The 13,196-nt window shown below is 54.0% G+C and overlaps 1 protein-coding gene across 2 annotated transcripts in view; it reads right to left on the reverse strand.

Moving 5' to 3' along the window:
* The window catches only part of FGF18 (fibroblast growth factor 18), a 37,495-nt gene that overhangs the window by 8,780 nt on the left and 15,519 nt on the right, over positions 1-13,196 (reverse strand). For both annotated transcript variants that reach the window (XR_012029806.1, XM_072824157.1), the window contains exon 4: positions 2,093-2,199. Coding sequence is in view for 1 of the 2 variants with exons in the window: in XM_072824157.1 (XP_072680258.1) it covers positions 2,093-2,199 (107 nt within the window). In the remaining variant the exon portion in view is untranslated. The remainder of the gene's footprint in view (positions 1-2,092; positions 2,200-13,196) is intronic.

Raw genomic sequence — 13,196 nt, forward strand, 5'->3', positions numbered from 1 at the left:
TTCCTGTAAGGTATGAAGCCAGAACAGAGGCAGTGGCAACGACGAAGAAAACACAAGGGTAACCCCAGGACCTTGGAGCCTGACTGCCTAGGAGGCTGGGATGGACCGGCACCCCAAGAGCCCGTGGCTTCTAGCTGCAGCAGACAGGAGGGCTGGGCTAGGCAGAGGCCAACAGGGGGCCCGCTCAGAACCACCCTGGGGCAGGTGGATTCGGGGTGGGGGGGGCATCCTTGGAGGGCCCGGGCCAGCCCAGAAGCCCGGAGCCTGCACGGGGATGGGGGAGCTGCCGCGAGGCGAGCGGGAAGGAGGGGGCCCTCCCTGGGCTGCGCCGAGCCAGCTGAACCGCCCCCAATATAATGACGGGAGAGGGCGAGGGGCAGGAAATCGGAGCCGGCTCCTGTGGAAGCGGTGACTCAGCGGCGGGCGGGCGGCGGGCGGCGGGCGGCGGGGCTGCTCCTCTGACCCCAGCGCGCCCTCCGGGGCTCACGCTGCCGGGAAGCGCGCAGACCGGGGCGGGGGGGGGGGGGGGGGCACCGGGCTCGGCCGAGGGGCTCCGCCGCGGGCAGGTCGGGCCTGGGAGGCCCCGCGCGGGCGGGACGGCAAAGCGCCACAGGAAACGCACGGCCGGGCCCGGGGACCCGCGCCCGCCCCTGTCCCCGCCCCGCCCCCCGCCCCGCCCCCGCCCCGCCCCCGCGCCCGCCCCCGCCCCGCCGGCCGCCCGGGCCGCGGGAGGTGAATCACTAATTAAAACCACTCGTGGCGTCCGGCCGCTCGCTCGGCGGGTTACTCTTCCTGCGCTCTGAGAGGCCCGCTGGCGAGGGCAGTGCGGCTGGGACCTCCGCCTTCCAGACGGGCCTGGAGTCCCCGCAGCTCTAGGTGGGCCCTGGGACAAGTGCCTGGGACGGCGCCAAGCCTCAGCTTTCTCATCGCGAAGTGGGGGTGGTCGTGGTTGCGACCTCGCGGGATTATTGGGGAGTACTTTTTGCACAGCGCCTGGCAGAAAGTAGGTGCTCAATTAACAGAAGCTACTGGTGGTGTTATGATTAACAAATAATAAGCAACAATACTCTGCCCCAAGTCCCCGGCCTGTGACACTCTCCCCAGCACTAGGGTGTGGAGTAGGGAAGAGGGATAAGAGTTGAGGGATTCAGGAAAACAAACGCAGGGCCCCAGGGCTTGAACAGGAGTTGGGGCCGTGCTTTCTCCTCCCAACTACGCGTAATAAGGACAAATTACCAGCCAGGGCCTTGCTCCCAAGCAGGAAGAGCCATCCTCCTTAGAATCAGGATCTTACCCCCATAACCCAACTCCACCTGTCCAACAGGAGCATTATTACAAGTTGGATATGGGGATGAGTAGGGTCCCTACAAAGGGCAGGGAACATAAAGCATGACCCCATGGAGCTCCTGACAGTAACACCTTCCACTGGAAGACCCAAAGGAAGTAACTGTACGAACTTCACAAACAGGCACACCCAGGAAAAAAGGGGGACACCAGGCAGCACCCGTGGAAGCTCAGAGCCCCCGGCATGTGGGTCCACCCCACTCATACCCACACCCCACTCTAATTTCTTACACGCAGCTCTGCTGCCTATTCCAAAGTCATAAAATCTTCCTGAAATGCTGAAACTATGAGGCCCAGCGCTGAGGAGGCAGCTGGGTCCAGGAGGTACTATACTTCACAGCAAATCCCTGGCAAATGTTAAAAAACAATGCTGAAGCCCCAGCCCGTGGCCTGCGGCTTCCCTGTTCTCAGACAGCAGACACACACAGGCAGGGAGCCGCTGAGCCGCTCGGGGTTCACATCCAGCAGGAGAGATCGGGACCCTGCATGCTCCACAAAGTCACAGTCATGGATACCTCATACAGGCAGGCTGTGATGTGGGGGCAGAGAAGGAGCGAACGGAAGAGATTATAGTTAGAAACAATCTCTCTCTCTCTCTCTCTTTTTCTCTCTCTCCCTCTCTCTTTTCCTCTCCCCAGGCCTGTTTTCCATCTGGGCCTGACAAGGCCCTGAGCACCCTGTTCCAGGTCCCCAGAGTTGCCAGGGGGAACCTGCCCAAATACCCTGGGAATTCCAGACCATTACTCACCTTCCCCACGAGCTTGCCTTTCCGGTTCATACATAGGTAGAATTCCGTCTCCTTGCCCTTGATCCGGACTTGACTACCGAAGGTGTCTGTCTCCACTAGGAGCTGGGCTTCGAAAGGCAGAGAGAGAACAAGACACATTTTTTTTACCAGGGGCAATGGTTTGGCCAAAAGGCTCAGCAACACGATCCCTGACCTTGTCCTCCGACCCCCTCACTGCTCCAACATCAGGCACGGGGGAGGCTTTGAACAGGTCTCATCCGAGCACCCTGCCCCTTATGCAGCCAGAGAAGTCTTCCAGTCATTTATTCTCCACCCCCAGCTCTCTTGACTCCACTTGGGACCTAGATGGCTCCAGCTGGATGGTTGTTCTGCCCCTGTGGCTAAATAGCAGTGTGTCCTCCCCAAATCACCCACCCAGACCGGCCCCTCACCTCTGTTCCCCAGAACAGGCTATTCACACAGCCACACGTATAACCCCAGAGAAGTAACAGTCTCTGGAATGAGAGTACAGAAAAATGTATGCAAGTTTGCATGGGCATGCTCACACCCTACCCCGCCTTGGGGGAAATCAAACTACTTCCTCCAAAATTTCGGTCAAAGGCCCCTTCCTCTAGGGCAAACATCTAGAACCCCTGCTAGTGTCCCCTCTCCACTCCACACTTTTGCCACCTGGAGTGGGGAAGGCCTCTCAAGAGGAGGTTTTTTGGCCCCTGAGAATGGAGCTATCTCCATAATATTCTGCTTTCCTCAATCAAGGCCACCAAGGCTGAAATGTAGCTAACTTCCAGGAGCCTGGAAGTCCCAAGCAGGACTGGATATGCCCTGGTTCAGAGTAGGAGACCCCATATTAAACCATTCTCCATAGAGCCTCCCTTAGGAGAGGGTGTCCAGAGCTGATCCCCCAAAGTCCTGACTGAGCAAGGACGTCAAACAGGTCAGCCCAGGTGGCTCAGCGGTTTAGCGCTGCCTTCGGCCCAGGGCATGATCCTGGAGACCTGGGATAGAGTCCCACGTGAGGCTCCCTGCATGGAGCCTGCTTCTCCCTCTGCCTGTGTTTCTGCCTCTCTCTCTCTCTCTCTCTGTCTCTCATGAATAAATAAATAAAATCTTTAAAAAAATAAATTTAAAAAAAAGGACGTCAAACAAAGGTGACTGTCCCTTGATTAGGCGTGCTGTGTCCAGACCCCTCCCCCTGTCCCTCTGCCAATCCACTTTGTCTCCCCAGTAAGGTGCTGTGTGACTTCAGTAGGTCATGCACCGTATCTGAGCTCGTCTTGAACTCCGATGCCTGGTTCCCTCCCCAGCACCTCCTCCTACTGCTGCCTTCTTTGCCTATGACCCCCTCACCATTCTCACCCTCCCATCTCTGACCCTTTGCTTTCCAGCACCTGCCCCTCCCTCAGCCACAAACTTTTAATTTCAGTGACAAGGGACTTCCTTCTCCATAACAAAAATCATAGCCCTAAATACAGCATCTTTGGAGCCACAAAGAGTGTACCTCAGTGCCCCTAAAATACACTAGGTATGATTTTAATAAAAAAATTTAAAAATATATACCCTGGTGCCCTGCTGTGAAAATTAAAACCATCTGGAACTCAGGATTTCCAATAATTAATCTAGCCCTCCTTTGACACCACTACTAATTAAAATATGATACCCCACCTTTCCAAGGAAAATAAGAAGAATTTACATAAAATTTAAAGATCTAACAAGAATTCAGTAATTCTAGAAACAGGGAGGGAGGGGGAGGCACATTCTTCTCTCCACCTTCCCCCATCCCTAGTAAACACCAAGAGGAAAATATAAGCAACACGGAGATAGGGGGTTATAAGACCCCCATCCTCCTTGCTCCCCTTTAATTCAAACTCCCTATAACTTTCCCTGGGAACCCAGGGCCAAACATTAGAGCAGCCTGGGGCTTGCTTTCTGCATCTGCTGGCAAAGCTCAGGCCCCACACAGGATGGAGATTGCGGGGTTCAGGAGGGTCTCCCAATCCCAGGAGCTTCCAAAGAAGAAAACACACGTAAGGGAAAGACAAGAGATTTAGAATATGCAGACCTAGGTATGAATCCCTGATCCCACCTGCCAACTGTGTGACCTTGGGTCTCAGTTTCCTCACCCATAAAATGGGTATAATCATCCTTACTCTTCAAAAGTTATTGTGAGGATTCCACAAAAGGGAGGCAGAAATGGCCTAGCACCTGTTCTCAGAGGCCAGGTAAGAGAAGTAACTATTATGTAAGTTTCGTAATAACTGCAAAACAAAACTGTTTTCTCCTAAAAACAAACAAACAAACACACACACACACACACACACACACACACACAGCATAGAGGGGAGGAGGAAAAATCCTATGTGTGGAAAAGGGTAGAAGTAGAGCCAAAGTGGCCTCCCCAGGCATGCCCTCTGACCTGAACTTCTTCAGCATCCTCCAGGGTCACAGGCATCCCACACTGTGAAGTGCATCAGAAAATGCCTTGGGCTGGGACTTATGGGGTCTGATTCCATTTCTGGCATGGCCATACTGGGCTGCATGACCTTTGAGCAAGTCACACCCACCTCTGAGTCTCAATCTCCTTACCTGTGCAGCGGGGGGAGGGGCCCAACCCTATTCTGATTCTCTGGGACTGGGGCAGAGCCTAGGAGACAGGTAGGGATAGAGACTATAGAAAGGGGGTCAGGCTCCAGGACTATGGCCCAGGCGACCCCAGGTGAGTCTGAGAGAAGACTGCCCTGTCTGCCTCTCCCAGTATGTACCTGGACCTCTGTCCTCAGAACAGTTCCTATCATTGTGGCTCCCACATGAGCCCACGAAGTATATACATCACCTTGAGTGTGGGTGGCTTTGTCCCCATTTTACAGTTTAGGAGACTGAGGCTCAGAGAAGTAACCCAGCAGCAGTGGCTGACATCAGGTCTGCCTACTTTCTGCTGGGGCCTGGGCACCAGGGGAGGGCCTCCAACTCCAGGGAGATGTAGTTCCCTGCCCCCACCCCCCACCCTCCCCTAACACTCATCAGCCACAACCCACCACATGAAGCCCTTTGCCTGAGCTGTCCAAAGGGGCTGGGGCTGGGGCTGGGCTGCACCTCCACCCCCACAAACCTAGCTGCCCTCACCCCAGCATGGGGAAGGTCTGCTCCAGATGCCATGCCGGGGAGCCAGAAGTCTGCTCTCCCCGACCACAGCAGGCCTTGCCGTGACCTAGACTCCACTCGGGCGCATGACATAATGAGAAGGGAGCTGGGCCAGAATTATGTAAAGTCTGCGGGGAGTAATAGCAGCAGCAGTTCTCAGAAAGAGAGAGAAAGAAAGAGAGGGCGAGAGGTGAAGAGAGAGACCCCACCCATCCAGGCCAGGTTTGCTCCACAGCCTACCTCGTCCACAGCATCACGTTGCCCCTTCTCATGACCCAAGCCCCCAACACGCAGCTCTCAGGAGCTTAGAAACCTCCTCTGGGCTCAATTCCATCCTAGAGGCCTGTACCAGGCCAGGTGGGAGGAGTATGGTCGTTATCTGGCTCCACTCCTCATCAGACCTCCTCTCCAGGCATCCCCTCCAGACTGCACAACTCAGCAGCCTCCTCCCTCTGCCAGAGAGATCCTTCTAAAATATAAAATTAATTTTATCTCTTCCCTGCTAAAATCCTCCTAGGGATCTCCAATTCACTTAAAATCTAGCCTCTTCATGGAGACTCATATGGGGGCACACACTACATCCCACCCTCACTCACAGCCCTCCAGCCAACAAGCCTCTTTGCTGCTCCTTTCTGACACACCAACACACTTCCACCTCAGGGCCTTTGCACTCAGCTGTTCCCTCTACCTGGAGGCTGCCTTGCCTAGAGCTTCCCATAGAGGCTTCATTTCTCTTAGGTTACCACTCAAATGTCACCTGCTCAGAGATTCCTTTCCTGGTCACACTGTCCAATGTCATACCACCATCTCCAGTCCAGCTCTACCCATTCCCTGCCCCACTGTCTTCAGAGCTCTTCTCCAAATGATCTTAGTTGCTGTCTCTACCTACTGCAAGGTAAGCTCCTCTGCAGCAGGGCCTTATCTGTCTTATACATCACAGAGATTTCTAGCACCTCGCCCATTCCTGGTAAATGACCAAGAAGTAAATTTTAGTAGATGCATAAACGGCTTTGTGAAGTAGACATGAGTAACACTAAGAGTTACAGAAAACCCAATTCAGGGAGGTGAAGGGACTGCCCAAGGACACACAGCTGGCCAAAGGAGGGCAGATGTGGAGACCCAGTCTGACTCCACAGTCAATGCTTGGCCACTCTGCTCCCCACTGATGTTCTCCTGGTACAATCCCTGTCACTCACTAGAACTCTGAGCTCCTACCCACCCGTCCCTGGCCTCAGGATTACTATCACATATACCGACCTGCTGTGTGACAAAAGGAAAAACCCTGTTCATCTCCAGGCCAGGCCTACGTGACCTGCAAGGCCTCTTTCTGTTCTGCCCCTCTAGAAATTATCAGTAATTTACATTTATTTAGAGTTTATGATGTGGTGGATATTGTTCTAACTCCCCTATATGCATTCTGTCCCTCATGATATCCTTACAATAATCCCATGAAGTTAGAACAGTTATTATCATCCCCATGTCACAGGTGAGAAAACAGAGTCCCAAGGTTATACCCATGAGGGAGCTGAAACCCAGGCAGGCTAGCCCAGAAGTCTTATCTTGTCCATCGCTCCCTTTACCTTCCCTCTGCATCAGCTCCTCTCCTGGGGGAGTGAGTGAGTGAGTAAGCACCAAAGGCAGGGAAGGTCTTTGCTTTGACCTCACTTTCCTGAGGCTGAGTGACTATCACCAGAGATGCCTACATCTCTAAAAACTCATACTGCTTTTTTTTTCCTTCTCTTTTTTAAATGCTGAAGTAACAATAATAATTTAAAAATAACAACAAAGAGCACCTGGGTGGCTCAGTTGGTTAAGCGTCTGCCTTTGGCTCAGGTCATGATCCCAGGATCCTGGGATGGAGCCTTGTATTGCGTTCTCTGCTCAGTGGGGAATCTGCTTCTCCCACTGCCCCTCCCCCCCGTTCATGCCCCCCCCTTTAATAAATAAATAAAATCTTTTTTTAAAGTCTTATTAAAAATTTTTTTTAAATAAAAGTTACAACGAATACTTGAGCATTTACCATCTGCCAGGGACTGTGCTTAGTCTAAATGTGCAGTGCCTCACTTGATCCTAAGTCCCAGAGGTAAAAACTATTACACCCATTTTATGGATGAAGAAACTGAAGCACTGAGTAGCTAAGTTACATGCCCAGAGTCACATGGTAGGGCCGGGATTTGAAGACTGGCAGAGTAACTCCAGAGCTAGTCTGAGATTCAGAGGTAGGCAGAATGGGACGGACACACTGCAGGCCAGCTATCATAGAGAAAAAGGAAGTGACATTGATTGACTGACTGATTGACTGCTTGCAGTGTGACTCCCTAGCTGGGCCTGCTAGTGTGTGATCCGGGGCCTCACTTTGAAGACTTTTGGTTTGAAGCATAGGAAACAGGGGGGAAAGACACAGAGAAGCAGCCAAAAAAGCAGACAGAGACACAGTGCAAAGAGAGACACAGGAGACAGGAACCAAAGAGAGGGAGCCTGAGAGAACAAAGCTGGAGAGTAGGGGTTGCTTCCCCCCGCCTTCAGCCACAGGCTAAACCCCCCTTCAAGAGCTGCAGGCGAAGTCTGGGAGCCAGGAGCCCCCTGGGTCCCATGTGAGGTGGCCAGCAGCTGGCAGGCCTCTGTGTTTCCAGTGCTGACTGTGCTTCTGGCCACTCCCCAGGTGTCCTCCAGTGAGGAAATATCCTTGCCACAAAAGGCACTGGGAGGTCAAAGCAAATCAGTCCTCCCTCTCCCTGAAAGTGGAGCAGGTGGAGAGGAAGGGGCAGGGGCAAGGAAAGCTTTCTGGAAATGTTTCCACATCACTGTCCACACACACATACACACACACACACACACAGTGTTTCTCCCAAAGTCCCCTTCTCCTAAAGTCCCCCAAGGAGGTTTGCAGGCCACGTGGGCTGGCTGGAAAGGAAGAGGGAAAAAATCAATAGGATTGATCAGGAGCTATATTTAATCCTAGCCATAGCTCTAGTGTGGCCATTTTAGCTGCAGAGTCAGCGAGGTGTGGGTGACCACTCTTCACTGGGGACAGAAGTTATGGGACATGAGCTCAAAGGGCAGGGATTTTAATGCCCCTTCCCAGCTGCAAGAGCCCTGGGGGAAGCCAGGTCTGTTGCTTCCTGTATCCCCTTAGCAGGATGCAGAGCCAGCAGGCTGAAAGGATGGAAGGGAGGATGAGAGGACCAGGAGAGGAGGAGGCAGGGAGCACTGATCTGCCAAGTGTCTACTGTGTGCCTCAGCTCTGTGCCAGGCACCTGCCTCAGGGGGAGCACTCCCAGACACACAGATGGCTCATCCATGCAAGCACTGGCTCAGGCATATATCGAGCACCTGCTTGTGGCTGGTTCTGTGCATGGTGATACAGCAGTGAACAAAATAGACAAAAGCCCCCTACCCTCAAGGAGTTTGCATTATAACAAGAGAGACAAAGAGCAAAAGGCTAAATACATAACAGCATATCTAGTAGTAATAAGAGCTGGGTAGAAAAATATGCCTGAGAGGAGACAGAGATAGGAAGCCTCTGATAAGGAGACAATTGAATGGAAGCCTGAGTGAAAGGAGGGAGCAAGCCATTGAGGATATCTGGGAACGCAGCATGCTCAGGTTGAGAGGACAGCAAATGCAAAGGTCCTTAGGCAGGAACATGTCTGGCATGTTGGCTGGTGGGTGGGGCTGGCGCAGAGTGGGCAAGGAAGAGGCAGTGTGGCAATCAAGAGCCAGGCCATGCTGGGCCGATCCAAGAACTGGGATTTTATTCTCAGTGAGACAAGCGCCTTTGAGAGTGGAGTGACACGGTCTCACATTTAGGGCTGCTATATGTATGGACTATGGGCATCAGACTCAGAAGGTACAAGGGTCTCTGCTGTGTCAGCCACATCAGCCCTTGCTCCTTGCTCAAACACAGCCCTCCAGGGGGTACCAGACTGAGGGAAAACGGGGACCAGAGGACTCCCCTCCTCATTTCATCTGCTCAGTAAAAGCCCCGGAACACACCACACACCTTCCTGTGTGAGCCACACAAGTCAGTCCTGATTATGCTTTGAGTTGCCCCATAATCATTTTATATCTTCACCCGGCAACCTTTCAGTGGGGACCTGCTTTCTGCCAAGCCTTGTACTGGATATGGGGACACACAGGAGGATCTCAACTTTCAAGGAGCTCATGTTCTCAGTGGGGGCAAGGTGAGCAGGAAGGTGCAGGCTGATGCTGGGATGGGCTGACTCCTCCCAACCCCACAGCAGTACCACAGCTGGAGGCACAGACTAATCCATGCCTGAGCTCTCTAGGAAGCCAGCATACACCCCATACCCAGTCCCCATGAATGGTGAGGAAGCCCGGGCTCAGGGAAGGAATGAGAAGGACCCAAGGACACATTGGAAGTTAGAGAACTAGATTCTTGCCACTCAGAGCCAGCCCCTGAGATGGAGCAGAGTCTGGCTTGGGAGTAGCGTGAGGGCTGGGACCAGGTGTGTCTTACCACCATATCCCAGGCCTCAATAATTCTGTGCTAAGTGAGGGAGGGACCCCAGCTCAGACCACACGCAACGAGAAGGTCCAAAGACCCTTCCTCCTCTGGCCCGACAGCAGCCATAACAGGCAGTCCTGCTGCTTGGAATCATGCTAAAGAAGCCTCCTTTACCAGCAGCTGACATGCCAGGGCCTCACTGATGCAAGACAGACATGGTCCCTTCTGGAAGCCCCAGGCATTAATCCCTGAGAGAGGAACCTCTACCAGAGCCCATGAGGGTACCCCCACACCCAAACAACAGCAATGAGTTCAAGTAGTTATTCATATTTTTCCTTTAATAATCATACAATCTTTGAGCGTGAGATTTGCTCTCATTCCAATTACCCCATTTCAGAGAAAAGCAAACAGGATCAGAGAGGCTAACTCAGATCCAAGGTCTCCAGCTTGCAGGTGATGGAGCTAGATTCAAATCTTGTCCAACTCCAGAGTCTACGTTCTCAACCCCTCAAAAGATCACTTTCCTGGCTGACACGACCCCTACAGGGGGGGATTGCTCAGGGGTTGTTCTAAGGACAGTCAGTCCTGGGAGGCAGGCCTACTGCAAAATGTTGGGTTTGGGGTTTTTTTATCACTTTTTTTTCTCTAATAGAAAAAGAAAAACCTTTTTTCAAATGAAAACAGGAAAGAATATCTAATTGTACCACTTATAAAAGCAGTGTTGCCCCCACACCACCAGTCCCACTGCCGGGGTCCCTACCCACTCCCTAAGCACAGACTCAGTCGGCCCTAGGCCTCAGGCCTCCTCTTCTAAAACTCCAGTTCTGTCACTGGCAGCCCTGCTTCCTGCAGCCAGGAGGACCTAATGCCTCCATACCCCGAGCTCAAGTGCATGAATCCTGGAGGCAGGCAGAGCGGGGCTCTCTCACCCTCTCTTGGCAGAGGAAGAAACTAAGCCGAGAGCCGGACATGCTTGCCCCAAGCTTTGCAGGCTGCTCAGTGGTAGAGCCGCAACAAAAGCCCAGGTGTCCTACCTCCTGGTGCGCTGCTGTTTCTGCAACATGGTGACTGACTGCAAGACAGAGGTGGCAGGGACCTAGTGCAGGAAGGGGAGGGGCTGATGTAACAATCCTAGGGGGGTGCGGTGGCCCTACCCTGGGCCATGGGCCTGCCAGCTGCCCCCCCACCTAAACCTTTAGCTTCCTGGCTAGCACACCTGTGCCTCCAGAGCCTGGCCTGCCCTCAGGCATCTTAGAGTGCTCTGGGAAAGCTTTGGGGAGCCCTGGGGAGGTCTTCTTGCAGAACAGCATGGTGTGGGGGCCCCACTCACATCTACGCAGGTTTCAGCAAAGACCACTCACAGATATAAAGCAGGCCAAGAGCTCCTGGGCCGGGTACTAGGACAAAAGTGAGCCTTCTTCATCTTGTGCCTGCCCTGAGTTTCACACCTCAGGATGCCATGGCACCTGAGATTTTGAGTGCCTGTCAGGACTCCAGATCCCAGGTGTTTATGGGGACCCTGTTTATACTCAGCAGTTCCCAGACCACATTAAAACTGCATACAAATGCAAGCCTCAGACTGCATCATTCTTTCAGCAGCAGAGTCCTGAGAAGGAGGGACTGTCCTGGGTGGGTGGGGGGGCCTCGCCTGATGGGGGACTACTGGCTGCCCATCCCCCACAGGCAGGGCAGGCCCCGACCGCAGCCCCAACCTCCAGGCTGGCTTGGCCACATAAATCACCCTCCCAATAATATTTGTATTGATTATCTAGATTGGAAGCCTCAATTGGCTCCATTGTCTCACTTCCTCTCCCAGGGCTCACAGATGGGGTCCCTTCACCTCATCTGCGTTTCTAATGCGACACTTAAATGAAGCAGTCTCAGCAGCCAGCAAAGCCCCACACTGCCCTGGCTGTGGGGGGGTTGGAGGAGTGGTAAACATATTCCTTGAAAGTGAATGATTCAATCTGGGGTTTGTGGAGCTGGAGAAGCCAAAATGGGCTAGTTTCTGGATACGCAAAGTGTGGCCCAGCCACACCATCTGGGTGTGTGTTAGAAATGTGGAGCCCGGGACCCACCCCAGACCCACCAAATCAACATCAACATTTAACAAGATCCCTTGGCGATTTCCAGACGTGTGAATGTCTAAGAAGCACTGCTCTAGTCCAGCCCTTGTACTGGATAGACAGGAACCTGAGGCCCAGAGGAGGTGCAGGGCTCGCCTGATGTCACACAGCACGTGAAATCCCCTGAGTCTCTATCTGGCTCAGGAAGAGGAAATGAGAGGCAAGTAACTTCTGGAGTGAGGGGGTGGCCATTTCTGGGCTCCTCGCCCGCCAGAGCTCCTACCTCCTGTCTCAGGGCATGGACAGATGGTTCAGACCAGAGTCTGACCCCCCTGTACTCTCCCAGCCTGGAGGGGCCAGAGAGAGCTCCAGGGACTCCCCAGGAGGGCACCTCCCTCCCGCCCCGGCCAGCCAGCTGCCCCTTCCCTGGCAGCAACTGGACAGCAGATCCCAGGGAAAAGCACCACCTGGGTCTGCCCTGCCCAGTGGGGGGCATGGAGAAACAGAGGCCCCAGAGAGGCAGCCAGTGGAGGACCTGGGAGAAGTAGGGAGGAGGGACTGAAGGGAGGGAGGCAGGGAGGACAGAGACGGTAGGGAGGGGGAGATGGAGAGATGGACAGAAACAAAGAGGGGAAGGAGTGAGCACCAGGAAGGAGGGGAGAAGGACTCAGACAGCTCAGTGGGATCAAAGCTGCAGCAGCAGCAGCAAGACTGAGAAAGGAAGAAGGGGACAGAGGGAGGGAGGGAGGGGAATGGAGGCAGTAAAGAGTGATGGCACAGGAGAAGGGAAGCAGCTGGCCCAGGAGATGGGGAGCCCAGCCCGGCCCAGCCCTGCCCTGCCCGGCCTGCCCCAGCCCCCAGGAACGGTGCAGCTGCCACACTTGGGCCCTACCGTGAGGTCAGTCCTGCCCTGGGGCGGAGGGAAAATAAATGGTGTCCAAGATAAAAGGTCCAAGAAATTATTTGTCTTGTTGTCATGTCTTGACTGCAATGGGCAGGGGCCGGCGGGCAGGCGGGGCATCATCCCAGAAAAGCCTAGGCTGGCAGGCCCACGGTGTGCATGTGGGACCCTAGCCCCAGCCCCACGCCTTGGCCCACCCACAGCCCCAATTCCCCTGCCCAAGGCCAGCCTGGGGCGGAGGTGGTTGGGGGGGTAGGACGGTGATGGCCTGGGACACCTCCCAGAACCTGGCCGAAGAAGGCAAGAACCAGTGAGGCAGAGTCAGTATTTGCCCAGACTGGTACCAAAAATCCTCTCAAGGCTCTGGGGAAGTGGAGTCCTGTCTGTTTCTCTCACTGCTGAGGGCCTTTGTGAGCTGGGGGTTAAGGGGGGGGGGAGTCAGGGTGTCTCATTCCTCCCAGCCCCCCTTGCAGAGACAGCATGAGGTGAGTGATGGTTCCCAAACATCCCAGAGGAGGGCTGGATAGTTTC

This window comes from Canis lupus, chromosome 4, assembly GCF_048164855.1.
Source record: "Canis lupus baileyi chromosome 4, mCanLup2.hap1, whole genome shotgun sequence".
NCBI lineage: Eukaryota > Metazoa > Chordata > Mammalia > Carnivora > Canidae > Canis > Canis lupus.